Genomic DNA, 16528 nt, shown 5'->3' on the forward strand with positions numbered 1-16528 from the left:
CAGCCTCGTTTCCTCGCCACACAGGCCTCTCCAGGGCTATTCCCGACGTGGCGGCTAACACTCTGAGTAGTTCAGAATTTTCACCCCCTAACTGCAGACTGCATCCTGTGGCTTCCAGAGAGGTGGACAGGTTGTAGTTCTTACCCCACAACTAGACTTGGAGAAAAAGTGACTAACAGTAAGTATAGCAGGTTTTAAGAGAAAACAATAAAGTTCCTGGTGCCTGTGCAGGAAAGAGGAGTGTGCAGGTAGCTCACCTGGTCTCCAGAGAGGTTCAAGTGCTCCACTCCCCCAAATAGACCAACCTGCATGCCCGCCCTTCTCATCTCTATAACCAGACAGTAATAGCCACAGTGACATACACACTAATACTAATCGCAGCAACAGTCCCAGGACCAACACGAAGCATTTCGCCTTCAGTTACTCCTCACAAGTCTGTGAGACAGGAATCATTACCCCTTCAGGTCCAGGCCTCTGCTACTCGAGGCTCATAAGGGCATCTACTCTTGACAGTGTATCTTGGTGCCCTGGATTCTTTAAGGATGACACCTGGCTCCCGCTGGCCCGGCCCGGCCTCCCATTCCACCTGAGTCATGCCTGAAGGCTTCCTCTTGGCGCCACGTTCCCAGCCTCCACTACCAAACCTTTTAAAATGAAACTATCTAGACCTCTTTTATTTATTTTTTTAACTTTTAGTATTTTTGAAAAACCAAACCTCTTTTAATCCCCTACTCTGGGCTTTCCCGATGCTACAGCTGCCTAATATAGACTCCCCAATCCCTTAGGACACACAGCCCGGTCAAGTGTGCCTCACCCACTAATCCCCAAAAATTTGCCACACGTCAGCAACTCACTTGAACCTATTATTTCACCACACATGCGCCTTCTTAACTTCTATTTGCTGCAGCTTTGTGTTAAAATGGGTTTCCTCTCCCCAGGGGCTTATGATTAATCATCAGGGAGAAAGGTCAAAACTATACCCAACTCCTGCATAGGTTTCCATTAGTTATTTATTGAATAATAAATGAAAATTATACAAAGCAATGATTATAAATACTAGCTCAGAAAATTCTCCAGGGGGTATAATCAAAAGAATTTTATTGACAAAGAAAAAGATACCAGTGGACACATAAGCAGTTCACAAAACACAAAACCAAAAAAACCAAGACAAGCAAATCGTAGGAATGCAAATTAAAATAACAATTTTTGTCAGACAGATTGCCAACATGGAAAATTTGTTAAGGACATAAGCATATAGGTATTCTAATGAACTTCTAATAAACATAATTTTGTAGTTTTGGTTTTATGCATTAAATTAGATCTTTAAAATCTACATACCCCTTTGACTAGTATTTCTCCTTACAATAATTACTTACAAGAAAATAATGGACACAGGAAAACAGACGCATATGAAAAAAACTCATGGTGGCTGGCACTAACTATAATATAAAATCTGTCCAACAAAAAAGGTTTCACTAAATAAATTTTAGTACTTCCAAACTATGATTATTAAGTCACTTCAGAACATTAAGGGTTATATACGCTCTGTTTTTTAAAATAACATATATTCACACAAAAACCATACCTGAGTAGAAAAATATCTAGAGGTATACACCCCAAAATATTAGCAGTGATTATCTCTGTAAAAGAGTAGTGGATTATTTGTGATTCTTTTCTTTTTGCTTATTTGTACCATCTAACTTTTCGGCATGAGTTGCTCATGGATAACAACACACTCCTAAAAGACAAAAGTAAAATCAAGGAGCACAGTTTAAAGGTAGAAGTGTTATTATTCTAACAGAACATGATCATTCCCAAGTTACCTAATAATAATAATGTCAGGCAGTGTTAATATAAACAAAAGTCAAATTATTTAGTATGTAACAGCCTAGGCTGTAATCAGTGCTGGGAATACACAGGGAAGAATTTAGCAGTGCTACTCAGGCCCTTTAAAACCAAATGACCTCCCAAAAGAGTATGTAGTATGAATCCGAGACAGTGTTCTAGAAAGCACAGAGTAAAAACCTCAGCTGCCTTCATTACATTTATCTCGGGAGCCCTCCCTCAGGGAGAGCAGTCACCACGAAAATGAGCAAACATAACATCACTCAGAAGTGGAAGAATCCGCCCTGGCCGGTTTAGCTCAGTAGTTGGAGCGTTGGCCTGCGGTCCAGAGAGACCAGGGTTCAGTTCCCGCTAAGGGCGCGTACCTCAGTTGCAGTCTGTCCCCGACCCTGGTTGGGTCGTGCGGGTGGCAACCACTCAATGTGTCCCTTTCACGTCGATGTTTCTCTCTCTCTCTCTTCCTCTCTCTCCCTCCCACTCTATCTGAACAAAAAGTGAAAAAATGTCCTCGGATAAGGATAAAAGAAAAAAAAAAGAAGTGGAAGAATCCAAAGGGACTTTAGTTTGACTGAAGAGAAAGTCTTCTCTGTAATGTCTATAATCCAAATTACTTTAACTCTTCCCCTCAGACTTGAACCTTTTGGGGACAACACTTAGTCAATAACAAGAGAGGGTCCTGAAGTGAGTCTGCAAATATGTGTCCATTACAACAAAGCACATATATATGCAGGCACTGTGGACAAGTTCTAGCCAAAGCCCAGGGGCCCACTTGTGGCCATGCATGGCTCGCGATGCCTGATTCAGCATGACCAGCAGTTATCAAATCCTGAGTAGGACTCATCTATGAACATAAAATGATCATTTCCATCTGTGTGCAGTAGAATATAAAAAAAGTATTCTAATTGGACCCATATCATTAATGGCAGCTGTCCACACAGTCATTTGGAGGCAACCTCACATGGACAGCACAGTTTGCAAGTCATGTCTCAAAAGCTCTGTGAATGCATCCAATGGGAATTCACAGCCACTGTGAAGGTACAGGAAGCACTAAGCACAGTGCAGCTTTGAGACACCTTTACACCGATTATTAGTGGTGTCCTTGATGAAAGCACTATTTGTTGCACAAGAAAGTTTTCTAGTGCAAGGAGAAAATCAAAAAACAACTTTGCATAAGGGAGAGATTTTACACCAATAGCATTTGTGTAAAGCAAGCATCATGCAGTACCAAAACTGACAACACAATTATGTGGTTATTGTTGAAAAGAATGCGGATGCCCTTGCGTTCATGACAACCCTTGCACCATTCATCCACTCATGCAGCAAACCATATACAAGTACTATTCTAGGACCTGGGTATAAGAGTAAACAAGCAAGGCCCCTGTGCCTTCGTGGAGCATTCAGCGTACAGTAGAAAGAAACACACATATAATAAACAGACATTAAACAATTACATATTTAAATATCATGGAAATGTCAGGATTTCATTCAATAAAAGGGCAGGCAGAGTGCTATGGGAGCAAATACTAGGCCTGTCAAGTGAGCTGAGCACAGGGGAAGTGGGGAGAAGTCAAGCAGAGGTACTCCGCGCAGAACCCCCAAAGCCGCAATGACCTTGCCCAGTGGAGGAACTGAAAGTGTCTGGTGTAACTGTAACAGCTAGATTGTTTCCTGGGCACATGTTAAATCTGAGATATATAAAGACATCCATGCTGAGAGATCAGGTCGGTAACTGTGACGCGACTCTGGAGCTCAGAGCAGAGGTCTAGACCAGTTGTAAACTTGGAAGTCATCAGAGATGGTGTGTGATGCATAGGAACCAGACTTCTTAGGTAAACTGGATGAGGAGTGGGAGGGGGGAGACGTGCATTATAAAAAATTACTTCTTGCAATCAAATTTTGCAATCTTGATCTGCAAATGGGAAATAAAATAGTATTTCTAATATTATAGTTACGATACAATGCCTGATTTATTCAGAAAGGATAAGATTAAGTGTATGAAGTTCTTGAAAAAATGCCAAGGCCTAAGAAAAATATTTCTTTCAGTGAGTCTAAGACATTCTGAGCTATAATTTATTTAGCAAAGCACTTCCATCTAGCCTTTTCCAGCACCCTAGGAAAAAAACTTTTTTTAACACACTGATTCAACTACTTTACAAGATTTGTCACTAAAAGTGCTTTCAGTCCGCAGAACTGCCACCGACTGAAGACAGATTACGATTGTAAGCATTCTGAACACAGCAACAAGTCCTGGAGGGATGTGACATCAAAAAGAACCAACAAACCTGCTGTGCCGCTCAACACTCCTGAAAGTTATCACCACTCAGGATTATCGCTATAATCCTTAAACAACCTGCCCTGCACAGCTGCCTATAAAGAATGATAGCATGTAACTGCTCTATAAAGCAGTGGTCAGGCTACGGTTACAGAAAAGCTGAGTAAAAACGTCCCACAATTTATGGCCCAAGCAGCGCATTAGTATGACAGGCCTCAACACAAACTCACCTGATTGATTTGAAGCATGTTAAAACAATATTGACCGAACTGCTGTATCCCTCACGGCTCCAAAACTGGAAAATGGAAATGAAGAAATAAAGTTCAACTTAGTTGGTGATTTCAATGATTAGCACTTGAAACATATGTCCTTGATCAAAATCAAATATAAAATGGAACAGACCTAGATCAGCATGGAACTTTCTAACGACCATCACCCTATTCTATGCCTGTGCTGTCCACTCCAGGAGCCACTAGCCACATACAGGTCCAGAGCACTTGAAATGTGGCTAATGCAACCAAAAAAGCACATTTTTAATTTTCTTTAATATTAATTGAAATTTAAATAAGCACATGTGGCTAGTGGCTACCATGCTGGACAGAGCAGATCTAGGCTGAACAAAGTCCCCCCTGGTTCTAGAGTTCTAAGACAATTCCAGCAAAGTGAAACTTAAAACGTTCTGAAAGTTTATATTTAATATATGCTCCCCCATATTTACTATATACTGATTAACATTTAGCATATACTACCCTTGCTCCAATAAGGTTTTAAAAGGCTTTGTTCCTATTCCCTAAAGCAGTGGTTCTCAACCTTCCTAATGCCACGACCCTTTAAAACAGCTCCTCATGTTGTGGTGACCCCCAATCATAAAATTATTTTCATTGCTACTTCATAACTGTAATTTTGCTACTGTTATGTCGTAGGCGACCCCTGTGAAAGGGTCGTTCGACCCCCAAAGGGGTCATGGCCCGTAGGTTGAGAACCACTGCCCTAAAGATAAATTAGGCCTAAAGATGCAATACACATGTGTTCTCCTAGGTGTTACAACAAAAAGTATACAGTATGATTACCTACCTGGATTTTTTTGGTTGTGCTATTGTTTATTATCACCATTATAAAAATACCACACATGTTAAAATTTCACATAAATTTTTCAAAAGGAAAATCACCATCATGACACATCCCAGAGTTACATTTGAATGTTTCCTTCTGGGTCTGACCTCACCATGGTTGTATTTCTTTTCGTGTGGCAAATCTCTTGCACACTTTATATACAAATAGATACCAGCCCTGGGTGGGTAGCTCAGTGGGTTAGAGCTTTGTCCCAACATGCCAAGGTTACGGGTTCGATCCCCAGTCAGGACATATACAAGAATCAACCAATGAGCCCTGGCTGGTATGGCTCAATCAGTTAAGTGTTGTCCCGTGCACCGAGAAGTTGCTGGTCAGAGCGCATGCCCGGGTTTCAGGCTCGATCCCCAGTAGGGGACATGCAAGAGGCGGCCAATCAATGTTACTCTCTCTCTCCCCTCCTCTCTTCCACCCTCTCTAAAGTCACTTAAAAATTTTTTTTACATCAACCAATGAATGCATAAATGGAACAACAAATTGATGTTTTTCTTTCTAAAATCAATAAGTAACAAATAAATAAAAACAGATACCAAAGAAGAGCAGGAAGACCCAAATTTATAAACAAATATATAATAGAATCTTGTAATGGGAAAAGTTTACATAAAAAATAAATTATGTACACAGCCCCCCAAAAAATTATCTAAAAGGGAAAAATAGTCTTTACATATAGCAATCTTCATAAAATACACTTTACATATTGAACTTTTCCTCAGAAGCAAAGATTCTTGAGAAACATATATACACACAGCTACACCATATACACAAATAGACATACATCCACACATATATGCCTATTATGCAAAAGTGTGTGTGTGTGTGTGTGTGTGTGTGTTGGGCTACCATTTTTTCAAGATGACAAACTAGAGTCAATTCTAAATGACTTTGAAAGTTTTTAATAGTCAGCATCTGTATCAAATTTGGTATTTTCCAAGAGAACTGTATGTTATAGAAATAGCACAAGGCCTGAGTACCGGTGAATTTGAGATTTAGTCCAAGCTCTTCAGGAAGTTACCTTCTGAGCCTTGGTAAATTACTAATTACTTTGTATATCTTTGGGTTCTTTTTCTTTCACATTTTCTTTTTTCTAAATCTTTACAAAGCAAACTAAAGTCTTTGAGAGCTTGTTTGGAGGTTCTGGCAGGGGAGCACAGCCACTCGTATATCCTTGACCGAAGACGGGTCCTCTCCTCTGGGGGAAGGCCGTCCTCTGCGACCACGCGCGCAGCTTCGGAGGGACGCACATGGATCGGTTGAGGGAGGAGGGGGACACCCGCCTAGCCAGCCAGATCAGCGGAATCAACCCTGGCGATCAATGGGGTGACAGATGTCGCAGCCAGATCACCCTCACATCCCAAACTAAAGTCTTTGTAGTTGGCCGGTTTGGCTCAGCAGTTAGAGCGTCAGCCTGTGGACCAATGAGTCCCGAATTCAATTACAGTCAGGGCACAGGCCCAGGTGGTGGGCCCAATCCCCGGTGGGGGGCATGCAGGAGGCAGCCAATCGATGTTCTTTCTCATCAATGTTTCTATCTCCCTCTCCTTTCCTCTATAAAATCAATAAAAAATAATAAGTAATATATAAAGTCCTTGTAGTTGGCAGCCTCTAACAAATAGTAAACAGCAGAAATAATGAGATACCACTTTCAAGATTGGGTTATGAAATGACCAGGTCACCTGCTCTGCTTCTCTCACCTGTCTGTCCTGAGGGGAGCCAGCGGTCATACTGGACAGGCCCATGGCAAAGGACTGAGGGAGGCCTCCAGTCCAGTATCCCCCGGGGGCTAAATCCTGCCAAGAGCCACATGAACAAGTGTGGAAGCAGATCTTCCCCCAGTCAAGCTCTCAGATGAGACTAAGTGCCCTGATGACAGCTTACCTCCAACCTCATAAGACACCTGAGCCACCGGCACCCAGATAAGCTACACCCAGATTTCTGAGAAAATAAACTGAGATAATAAATGTTTGTTGGCCTAGGCCCATTTGGCTCAGTGGTTAGAGCATCGGCCCTCAGATCGAAGAGTCTCGGGTTTGATTCCCAGTCAAGAGTACAAACCTCAGTTGCAGGTTTGATCCCTGGCCTCAGTTGGGATTGTACAGGAATCCCACAATTGATCTCTCTCTCACATCGATGTTTCTCTCTCTCTCTCGCTCTTACTCCCCCACCCTCCCTCCCACACGATCTAAAAAAAAAAAAAGTCAATGGAAAAATATCCTCCAGTGAAGATTAAAATAAATAAATAAATAATAAATGTTTGTTAGTTTAAACGTTTAATTTCCGGGCAAGTTTGTTATGCAACAATAAATAAGACAGTTCAGTTCAATTCTAAAATTCTATGGTGATTCAGGTATAACTAACATATTTAGGTAGGCCAAAAAAGAATTCATTCCCTATTCAACGTGAGCAAATGAGTACCATTAGAATTATAAAGTGGTAAATTACAAAACTTACACATTTGTATTTTATGCAAAAGGTGAAATCATCAAAATGTGTAGATCAGTCAGATGTAATTAAAATATACTAGCTATAACTAAAAATACAAACCCATCTGATTTTCATTTTTTAATTGGAAATAATTCATTTGGAAGTTAAAATATAAATAAACTACCAAAAGTATCTCAGGGATTTAGTGTCCCTTACGTTCTGGAATTTAACAGTATTTAGTAAGCACTCGCCAAAGCTGAGAAATCTTTTGTTTCCATTTAATGTAAACCTCTAAAAGTTACAAATGTTTATTTCTAGACCTGTATGTGTTTCTTCAGTATCCAGTCAGTAACACTGGTAACTGATTCTAGGAAATAGGCACAGTAAGATACAGGGGTACATTTTATAAAGTTCTAATCTTCCACTATAAAAAAAGATAGTTTTTATGAAGAAACAAACGTAAAAGCACTTATTTGCTTAAAATTGACCATATAATTTTAAATATTCTGTAATCCTTTCCTTCACAATTATAAAAATGTGTATACATTAAAACATGGAACTAAGATCTATCACAGCATCCTGTGAGTTAAGTGGACAACATTCTGAACATATTCTTTTTCACAAACAAGTTCTCTTAGATTTAAATCAATATAAAATCTCTAATTCACAACTATACCAGGGACAAATCAAAATGCCCACAGTTGCACAGCTTTAACAGTTCATTTCTTCTTGAAAGATATGCCTGGTCTACTGTCCAATATTCAAAACAATCTGATAAAATATCAAGGTTTATCAATAAAATGAAGAGCAATTTTACACTGCCTACAGCTTCATAAAATCCACCTCTCCTCTCCCTCCTCTGGCAAAATGTTTTCATGCCCTGGCCAGTGTTGCTCAGTGGTTAAAGTGTAGGCCTACACACCAAAGGGTCTCAGGTTTGATTCCTGGTTCAAGGGCAGGTACTTGGGTAGCAAGTTTGATCCCCAGGCCCAGTTGGGGCATAGGCAGGAGGCAACCAATCGATGTCTCTCTCTGTCACATGGATGTCTCTCTCTGTCTCCCTCCTCCCTCCCTCCCTTCCTTCCAATCTCTCAAAATCAGTGGAAAAATATCTTCAGGTGAGGATTTTTTTTAAAGTTTTTTTTAAATTTTCATTTCTTCTTAAAAGTAGTCATCCCCCCCAAAAATGCTTTTATGTTAAAAATATCAACAACAGTGGCCAGTATGGTTCAGTTGGTTGAGTGTCCTCCCATGCACCAAAAGGTTGGGGATCGATGTTTCTCTCTCTCCCTTCCTCTTTCTAAAAATATTAATAAAAACATTTTTAATTATATAATTTTTTTAATTTTAGTATGAATTTTAATACCCTAAGAACCTATGTAAGATTCTATGTATATAGATGATATAGATGTCTCGCTCCCTGAAAGGAAATCTCACATGCCACCAGCCAAGAAGAAAGGAAACTAACATTTATCAGACACCAGTTTTACATGCCAGGTGCCATATTTTGCCATTTTTACATTAACTCAGTCTTCATCACCTTGGATGTAGGTGTTATCCCCATTTTTCTAGAAGTTGGGTTTCTTTCTGATAGTCCATTGCTAGGATTAAAACCCAATATGGTCTGGTTCAAAGTCCTCTTTTCTTCATTATACATTTAATTATAAATAAAGACTAAACATCTTAAAATTTTTCCTGTCACAAAGGGCAAGAGCTCTAGGACAACATAATGTCGAGGCTCCTCTATAGAATTTCAGGGATTTATTCAAAATCAAATTACACATATATAAATTATGATTATTATGGATTCTAGACACTCATCTAACATTTTCTTTAGTACTGAGAGGAAAAAATATATTTATATGATTTGATCATACTATGCTTATCTCTATACAGTCTAATATTAACCAATTCAATTTTACAATATCTAGATTTTTCCCTCTCTTTATGACCTGTACACATAAATAATCAGATACCAAGCACAAAAGGAGACAGAGTAATAGGAGTAAAGTGATTAGCTACAAAACAAACAAAAAATACTGGCCAATATATCTTCCAGAACCTGATCCTAAAACAGGAAAACCACTCATCCCCACTTTCTGTGTTGTTTATACACTAAAAAGTTTGATGACCACCTTTCTGTATTGTTTATACACTAAAAAGTTTGATGACCACCTTTCTGTATTGTTTATACACTAAAAAGTTTGATGACCACCTTAGATATTTTTGAAATCCTCATCTTTGCTGAAAACCAGACCAAGTCATTCTTTCCTAGAATTTCATTCCAGGCAAGGTAAATAAGCTAACATGTACAAGCTATATGGTTTTCCATGCTGTGTATTTAGGGATAAAGAGCTATGATGTATGATACCCTCATGGTCCAGGAAAAAGATAGTATGTGTCATAGTGAGATCAAGTGATAAACAGGTAAAATAGTAACAAGTGAATCTGAGCAAAGGTTACATAAGTGTTCTTTGTATTATTCTCATTTTTGCCACTTTTCTGTAAACTTGAAATTATTTCCAAATAAAAAAGTTAAAAATTAAAAACTACATGGCATTCTAGCTGAAGTTAACAATAAATATTTGGATTATTCAGCAACATTTTTACAAATACAAAATGAGTTTTTAAGGAAAAAAGGAATGATTTTTGAGAAAATATGCACCAAATCCTACCAACCAATGATCACTTAGGAATAAATTTCAAACAACACTGCCACGTAATGAAAGGTGGCAATGGGGACTTGAGTTGAAACCATCGAAAAAAGCATACACACCCCACAGTTTGGCCTAAGTGCTTCAAAATTTTAATACGGGCCTGCTGCAAAATGCAGCAAATCTACAATTCAAGTGATATGGTGATATCTCTAGTCTGCAGAAAATATAGACAAACTGAAAAATAAAAAACTTGTCAGATCACAAAACAATCGAGATGCAGAATGTCTTGGTTTTGATGGCTTTATTAAATATTAAATATGCTTTTTTTACTCCCCACTGCAGCTCAATTAACAGTATAGTTGAACCATTTTAAGAGCAAGGACGGGGAAGAAATAATCTCCAGGAGAAATGTTGCAATCTTTTCTCCCACAAGGTTACTATCATCCTGCCTACCCATCACAATTTTGATTTCAACTGTTTACCATGGTTTCTTAAAACGTAAGGATGCATCAGAAAAGTAATATATTTTGCTTGGCAAAGGAGCACCAAAATTGTGAAAGCAAACATTAAAAATGAAGGTTTTCAGCTAACAGTGAAATACCTTTAGGGATCATCTCTCTCCTTTCCGCAGGAACCACCCACTTTAAAATCCTTTAGCACATTCTCCTAATTGAATGGTCCTTCTCTACCCAAGCAGTTCATAACCCTTGCGGGGGTAAAGCCTTTCCAAAAAAATTATTCACAAATGCAAAATTCTGCACGTATTTGCAGGTACTTCCAGAACCCCGAGGGCATTATCCCCGCCCCCCTCCCTAAGAATCGCAGCTCAGCGTCTCCCCGATTGCCTCTGCAGAACCCCCCCACCCCAACCTCGGCTCTCCCGGGAGGGACTGGCGGCGCTGCCCACACACGGAGGATTCTGTAACTGATCTTTGTCTCTTCGCCCAACTCCCTTCACCCCGGCAAGGTCACTAACTGCCAACTACCCCTTTAAGCTAAGCCATCACCACGGAGGTGGTTCGTAGGAGCCCCAGCAGAACTTGCCCGTCATAGGATCTATTTTGTCCCCTCGGCCCCACCTACCCTCCCCATTTCGGCGCCTTACGTCTCTACCACTTGCCCATTATACAGAAATAGCCACCCCCATCCCCGGGCGCCCCTGCCCTGCCGCTCCCCCGGCCCACTCCCCGCAGACCCTCCCCTCCCTTCCCCCACCTCCCCTCCCCTCCCCTCCGCTCTCCTCCCTCTTCCACTCAGCCGCCGCACCCACCGCCCCTCTTCCCGCCGTTCCCACCACCCCACCTTCCAGCGCCCTCCCTGGGGTTCCTGCCCCCCACGCCCCCCAACCCTGGCACCCCACTTGTGCTGGCCTCCCAGCCTCCTCCCGGCTCCTCCCCTCCCGACACCTGTACCGTCCCACCCCCTCCACGAGCCCCCCCAATTCATTCGCCCCCTCCCCCGCTCCCTGCCCCCACCGGCTTCCTCCCCTCCCCCTCCCAACAGGGGGGAGGCGCGGGGAGAGGAGGCCGCGAAGGGGGCCGGCTCCCCAGGGTTCGCCGCGCGCGGCGGAGCCGCAGGGCTCCCCAGCGCCCTCTGTCTCCTCCGCCGGCGGGGCGGAAGTCGGGGCCTCCCGGGCGCCCCCCAGCCGGGTCTTTACCTTCTGGCCAGGGACACTTGGCGGACGGCTCCAACATTGGCAAACACTCCCGAGAACTGACCCCGCTCGGCCGCCGCCGCCGCCGGCTTCCACCCCTCGAGCTCCCCGCCCCCAGCCTCCGCCCGCCTCCCCAGCGCTCCCGCCGCGCCCTCCCGGGCACGCGCCGCGCGCCCCCGGCCCGTGCGCGCTCCCGGTCCGCCCTTCCCTCTCCCCGCCCGCCGGCGCCGCCATTGTTCGCGGCGCCGCTCCCGCCCCCTGGCGGCCATCCGGGCACCTCAGCGGCGGCCGCCCCGGGGGCTGCGGTGCTGGCGCCAGCAGGCTGGGCCCCGGCGCGAAGGCCGTTCCCCGGGGTGTTGGGAAGCAGGGCGCGCGGGTGCACGGGGAGTGTACCACGTCCGCAGTCTCCTGGTCCCTGGCCCGGCTCCCCGCACCCTCGGCTGCAAAGGATGGGCCTGGGGCAGCCGCTTCCACACCTGCCGGCAGCTGCCTCCCCCGCCCGGTGGACCTTCTGCTTTCTCTAGACGGCGGTCTGCGCCCGGATTCCCTGCCCGTACCTTCCCCAGGCTCTCCGGCTGCCCGTCTCTGTCCCGCTGGGGACGCGCGACCATCCCGCGTCTGCTCCGGCCGCGCTGTGCGATGCACGGTTTAGCGGATCCTGCACCTTCCCAGGCAGCGGGGAGGAGGGGGCGGGGAGCAGGGGAGGGGGGCAGTGCCCCTGTCTCGCCTAGAAAACACCAGTGATCAAACACCAGGGATCAGTAATCACCTGCTCTCCAAGATCGTCAACGTGGCCACACATCCTCCTTGACCAAAAAAAAGAAAAAAATCGTATTTGGTCACATGAAAAAAAAATCCTTGGAACGAAAAATGAGGACCATTTTACTACAGTGCCCTAGATCCTAGATTGTTGAAGCAAGAGTGCCAGAAAACTCGAATTACTTCCTGGTTCGTCCTGGTTTTGATGTGGGTTACTGGTGCCCAGATAAGTTAACCCCAGTTCAGCCCAACGAAATTCTACACTTCATTTAGTAAATGGCACCGAAAATAGTCTGACAATAAAGTCTAGAAATAGAAATATTTCGAGTTTTCACAAACATACCCATTTGCATTACTCCCAGGGTTCCTTCTCAATATCAGTTCACCTGAGAAATGTCTACCAGGCCTGTGATCTCAGCCATCACTAAAAACCAGTGGTGGTCTTATCTGCAACAGGAAGACAGTATAGCCTGTGATTAAAAGCAAGGGCACCAGAAGTAGATAACCAAGCCTGGTTATCCATTTGCATGCTATTTACTCAATGAGTCAGTTATTCTTTTGTTCAGCAGATTACACGTGATAATGTGTTTAAATGTGACATATAAAGCCCTTTAAGGGCCTGGCATTTGGTATGTCTGGTGTGGTGAGATATGAGCTACCGCTAGGTTTCCTTCTAGAACTAACCCTCTGCACCTTTGCCAAGTCCCTCAAACTTACCATGTGACATCCTCCCCAAATCTGCACTAGTTCTTGATCAATGACTTCTAGCTATCAAGCCTGGCATCTAGTCAACATTCAAATGCATACTTGTTGCATGTTTGGAATTAATACATGCCCTTTACACCAGTGGTACCAAGGGACAAGCCTCCACCTGTGTGCCTTTCCATAAAGGTTATTCTCTTGCTCTGCAGTCCATCTTCCCCTCCCTGATAAACAAATCATCCTTCAGATCATTCCAACATCCCCACTTTGAGAGGCACTAACGCCTCTGAGCAGGCCAGTGTTCTCCTGACTCTCTTCTCTGACACTACAGGTATATTAGTTTGTTTCTGAGCTTATCTCCACCACCAGACAGTGCACTAAGGGCAGGCTCTGTGTCTCAATTATAATTGCAACTGAGTGGAGGTAACTGTTTTGGGAATAAATGGATGAGTTTATGTTTTTGGAAACGATTCGGAAGTGGTCAGAAATTTTATTCCCTTTGATTTGGATCATTAAAGTTAATTGAAAACTTTATCTCTGCTGTAACTTTTTCTTATAACTGATTTTAAGTCTTTGGTTATACAGTTACTAACTAGGAGACCATGGACATTTAAATCCCAAATAGAATAAATTCTTAGTAGCCATAATTATCAGAGAGAACGTTGGTTTTAAGCTAGAATCAGCACCTTCAATTGCTCAAGGTATATAGATAGTACATGAAATCACCTGAGTGCATGGTAATCTGCACATAAGTCTATGACCTTAAGATTTTACTCTAAAATGAAATATTCACATAGGAGTTTAAAACAATGGATAAAGAGGAGTGGTCCTATTGGCAGCTGATTAAAACATAGCAACCAACTTACCCATGCATCTTTAACATGTACCATTGTAATCAAATATCCAACCATCAGGAAAAAATAGTACTTTCAAATTCATTATGGTCAGAGTTAACCAATTTGAATGGGGCAAACCACAATTTCTCTTCCCCCTATGTCCTTTATTTTCTTATTACATCCTTTTCTTGACATCTATTTTTATGTAAAATTCATTTAGCCCCCAGCACCCACCGCATTTTACTCTCCCTTATATGCTCATATCTGAACATATTTTTATCACTACACAATATTTTTTTCTTCTAGTATACCTTTAGCTCTTTGAAGACAAGAACAATGACTTCCTTGTTTGCTTATCCAGCATCTAGCACAGTGCCTATGGTGATCAATAAATGCTAGTTGAATAAATGAACTAATGATTTTGACAAACATTTATTGAGCACTGTTGGGAAGAAAAAAATTTTCCTCTACCCTTCTTTTGGCTGGTCTAATAATTAAATTAACATGAGACAGATAACAGGAGAAAAACCAATTTGATTGCTTACATAAGGGAGCCCCATGTAAACATAAAACCCAAGGGCAAAGCAGGTAATTGAGGTTTATATGCCATCCTGAGTTAAGGAATGGGATAAGGGCCTGAAGCTTCAAAAGGGAGTAGGGTAATTCACAGGACAATAAGAAGAGCAAATGTTTGGTAATTAGATGTTTGCCCTGCCATACAGGTAAGTCATTCAGATAAAAGTTATCTCTGGTAATAGCTGTCTTTCTGGAACAGACCTTCCATCTAAATTCTTTTAGGTAGTTAAGGCAGATGTAAGGATCTTCCTTGAGTCTACTGAATCTTGATTGCCTTCAGTTCAAAATAATCCACATGCCAAAGTGGAATACTTGGTGGGTCACATATTCTGCTCCTCGTCAGTACCTACTATATGCCAAGGACTATTCATGGCCCAGGGAAATACAGCAATGGAAAAAATCTGCAAAGTCTTTGTCCTCATGGAATTTACAGGGAACTGAATGAATGAATGAATGTGTGGAATAAATTCTTGCAAATCTTTTACCTCTTTAGAATACCATTCTGGGTATTCCTAATGTATTTGTGTGTTCACTAATAAATTGATTGTTTGGAACTAAATGATTATTTCCATAGCAATGATATTTTTTCCAAAACATCAGCTGTCTACACACTGTACTAAAAAACAGCAGACATAAATTACATTACAAATATTATCATTGAGAATAAGGAAACAACATTGTATTTACTTACAGACCTGTACAGCCCTGGCCAGTTTTGCTCAGTGGTTAGAGCATCGGCCCACAGACCAAAGAGTTGAGGGTTCAATACCAGCCAAGGGCAGGTACCTCGGCTGCGTTCATCCCTGGTCCAGGTGGTGCAGGAGGCAACCAGTCGATGTGTCTCTCTTTCCCTCCCTGCCTGCCTCCCTCTCTGTCTGAAGATAAAGAAAAAATATCCTTGGGTGAGGATTTAAAAATAAATAAATAAAACTGTACAAAGGTTCTTTTAAGTTTTATGAAACCCAGTGTTCAACAAATATTTTTGAATTGAAAACAGTAGAAACCAATTATATTTATTTAGACTTTTTCTTCACATCTATCATCTTCTTTCTAAGTATCTCAATTTGCAAGGGTGGGGGGAGGGAATACATCTACACTTTCCGCCATGCTAGAAATTTGATTCATCTATATTCAGATGTCTTGGTTCTAATTTATTTTTTAAATTTCTAATGGCATTAAGTTTCAATTTCAATCTTAATTAAAATACAAGATGAGATAGCTTTACAATCTGCTTTTTCATCTCAGTCTGTGTTTTATCATCTGTAAATTGGATTCTTTTATTGAATGTGTACTGTAGGGGTTCAGAATGAGTGCCCACAATGTGCTTCCATGGTATGCAGATTATTTTGAGCTAAAGGCAACAGAGACCCTTTGGGCTCAAGAGAAATTTGCCCACAATAAGAGCTATCACCAGAAATAACTTTGTATAAGCTATCTACATGGCAGAGCAACTACTAATTACTGAATATCTCTTCTCCCCCTCCTGCAGGGACCCTCTGAAGCCCAAGGCACCTGACCTCATCCTTCGCTCCCAATGCCAGATATACCTCGTTTTAACTTTCTGTCCCTCAACATGTCATGTAGGTGGGGCCTTTTACTGGCCCATGTATGTGGGGTTCCCATGTATACATATGTATTCAATTTGATTACTTTCTTCTTGTTAATCTGTCTCGTG

At 42.1% G+C, this 16528-nt stretch overlaps 1 protein-coding gene across 6 annotated transcripts in view; it reads right to left on the bottom strand.

Moving 5' to 3' along the window:
• The window catches only part of STAU2 (staufen double-stranded RNA binding protein 2), a 281591-nt gene extending 268818 nt beyond the window's left edge, over window positions 1-12773 (bottom strand). For 2 of the 6 annotated variants that reach the window (XM_036263713.1, XM_036263709.1), the window contains exons 1-2: window positions 4348-4414; window positions 1586-1738 (exon numbers count right to left, since the gene is read on the bottom strand). Coding sequence is in view for 2 of the 6 variants with exons in the window: in XM_036263712.1 (XP_036119605.1) it covers window positions 4348-4365 (18 nt within the window). In the remaining 4 variants the exon portion in view is untranslated. Of the gene's footprint in view, window positions 1-1585; window positions 1739-4347; window positions 4415-11983; window positions 12085-12749 lie in introns of those variants that run through there. The other 4 variants (XM_036263708.1, XM_036263706.1, XM_036263712.1 and 1 more) reach the window with 3 other exon arrangements.
• Between the last annotated feature and the right edge of the window lie 3755 nt (window positions 12774-16528).

This window comes from Molossus molossus, unplaced genomic scaffold (genome assembly GCF_014108415.1).
Source record: "Molossus molossus isolate mMolMol1 unplaced genomic scaffold, mMolMol1.p scaffold_m16_p_16, whole genome shotgun sequence".
NCBI lineage: Eukaryota > Metazoa > Chordata > Mammalia > Chiroptera > Molossidae > Molossus > Molossus molossus.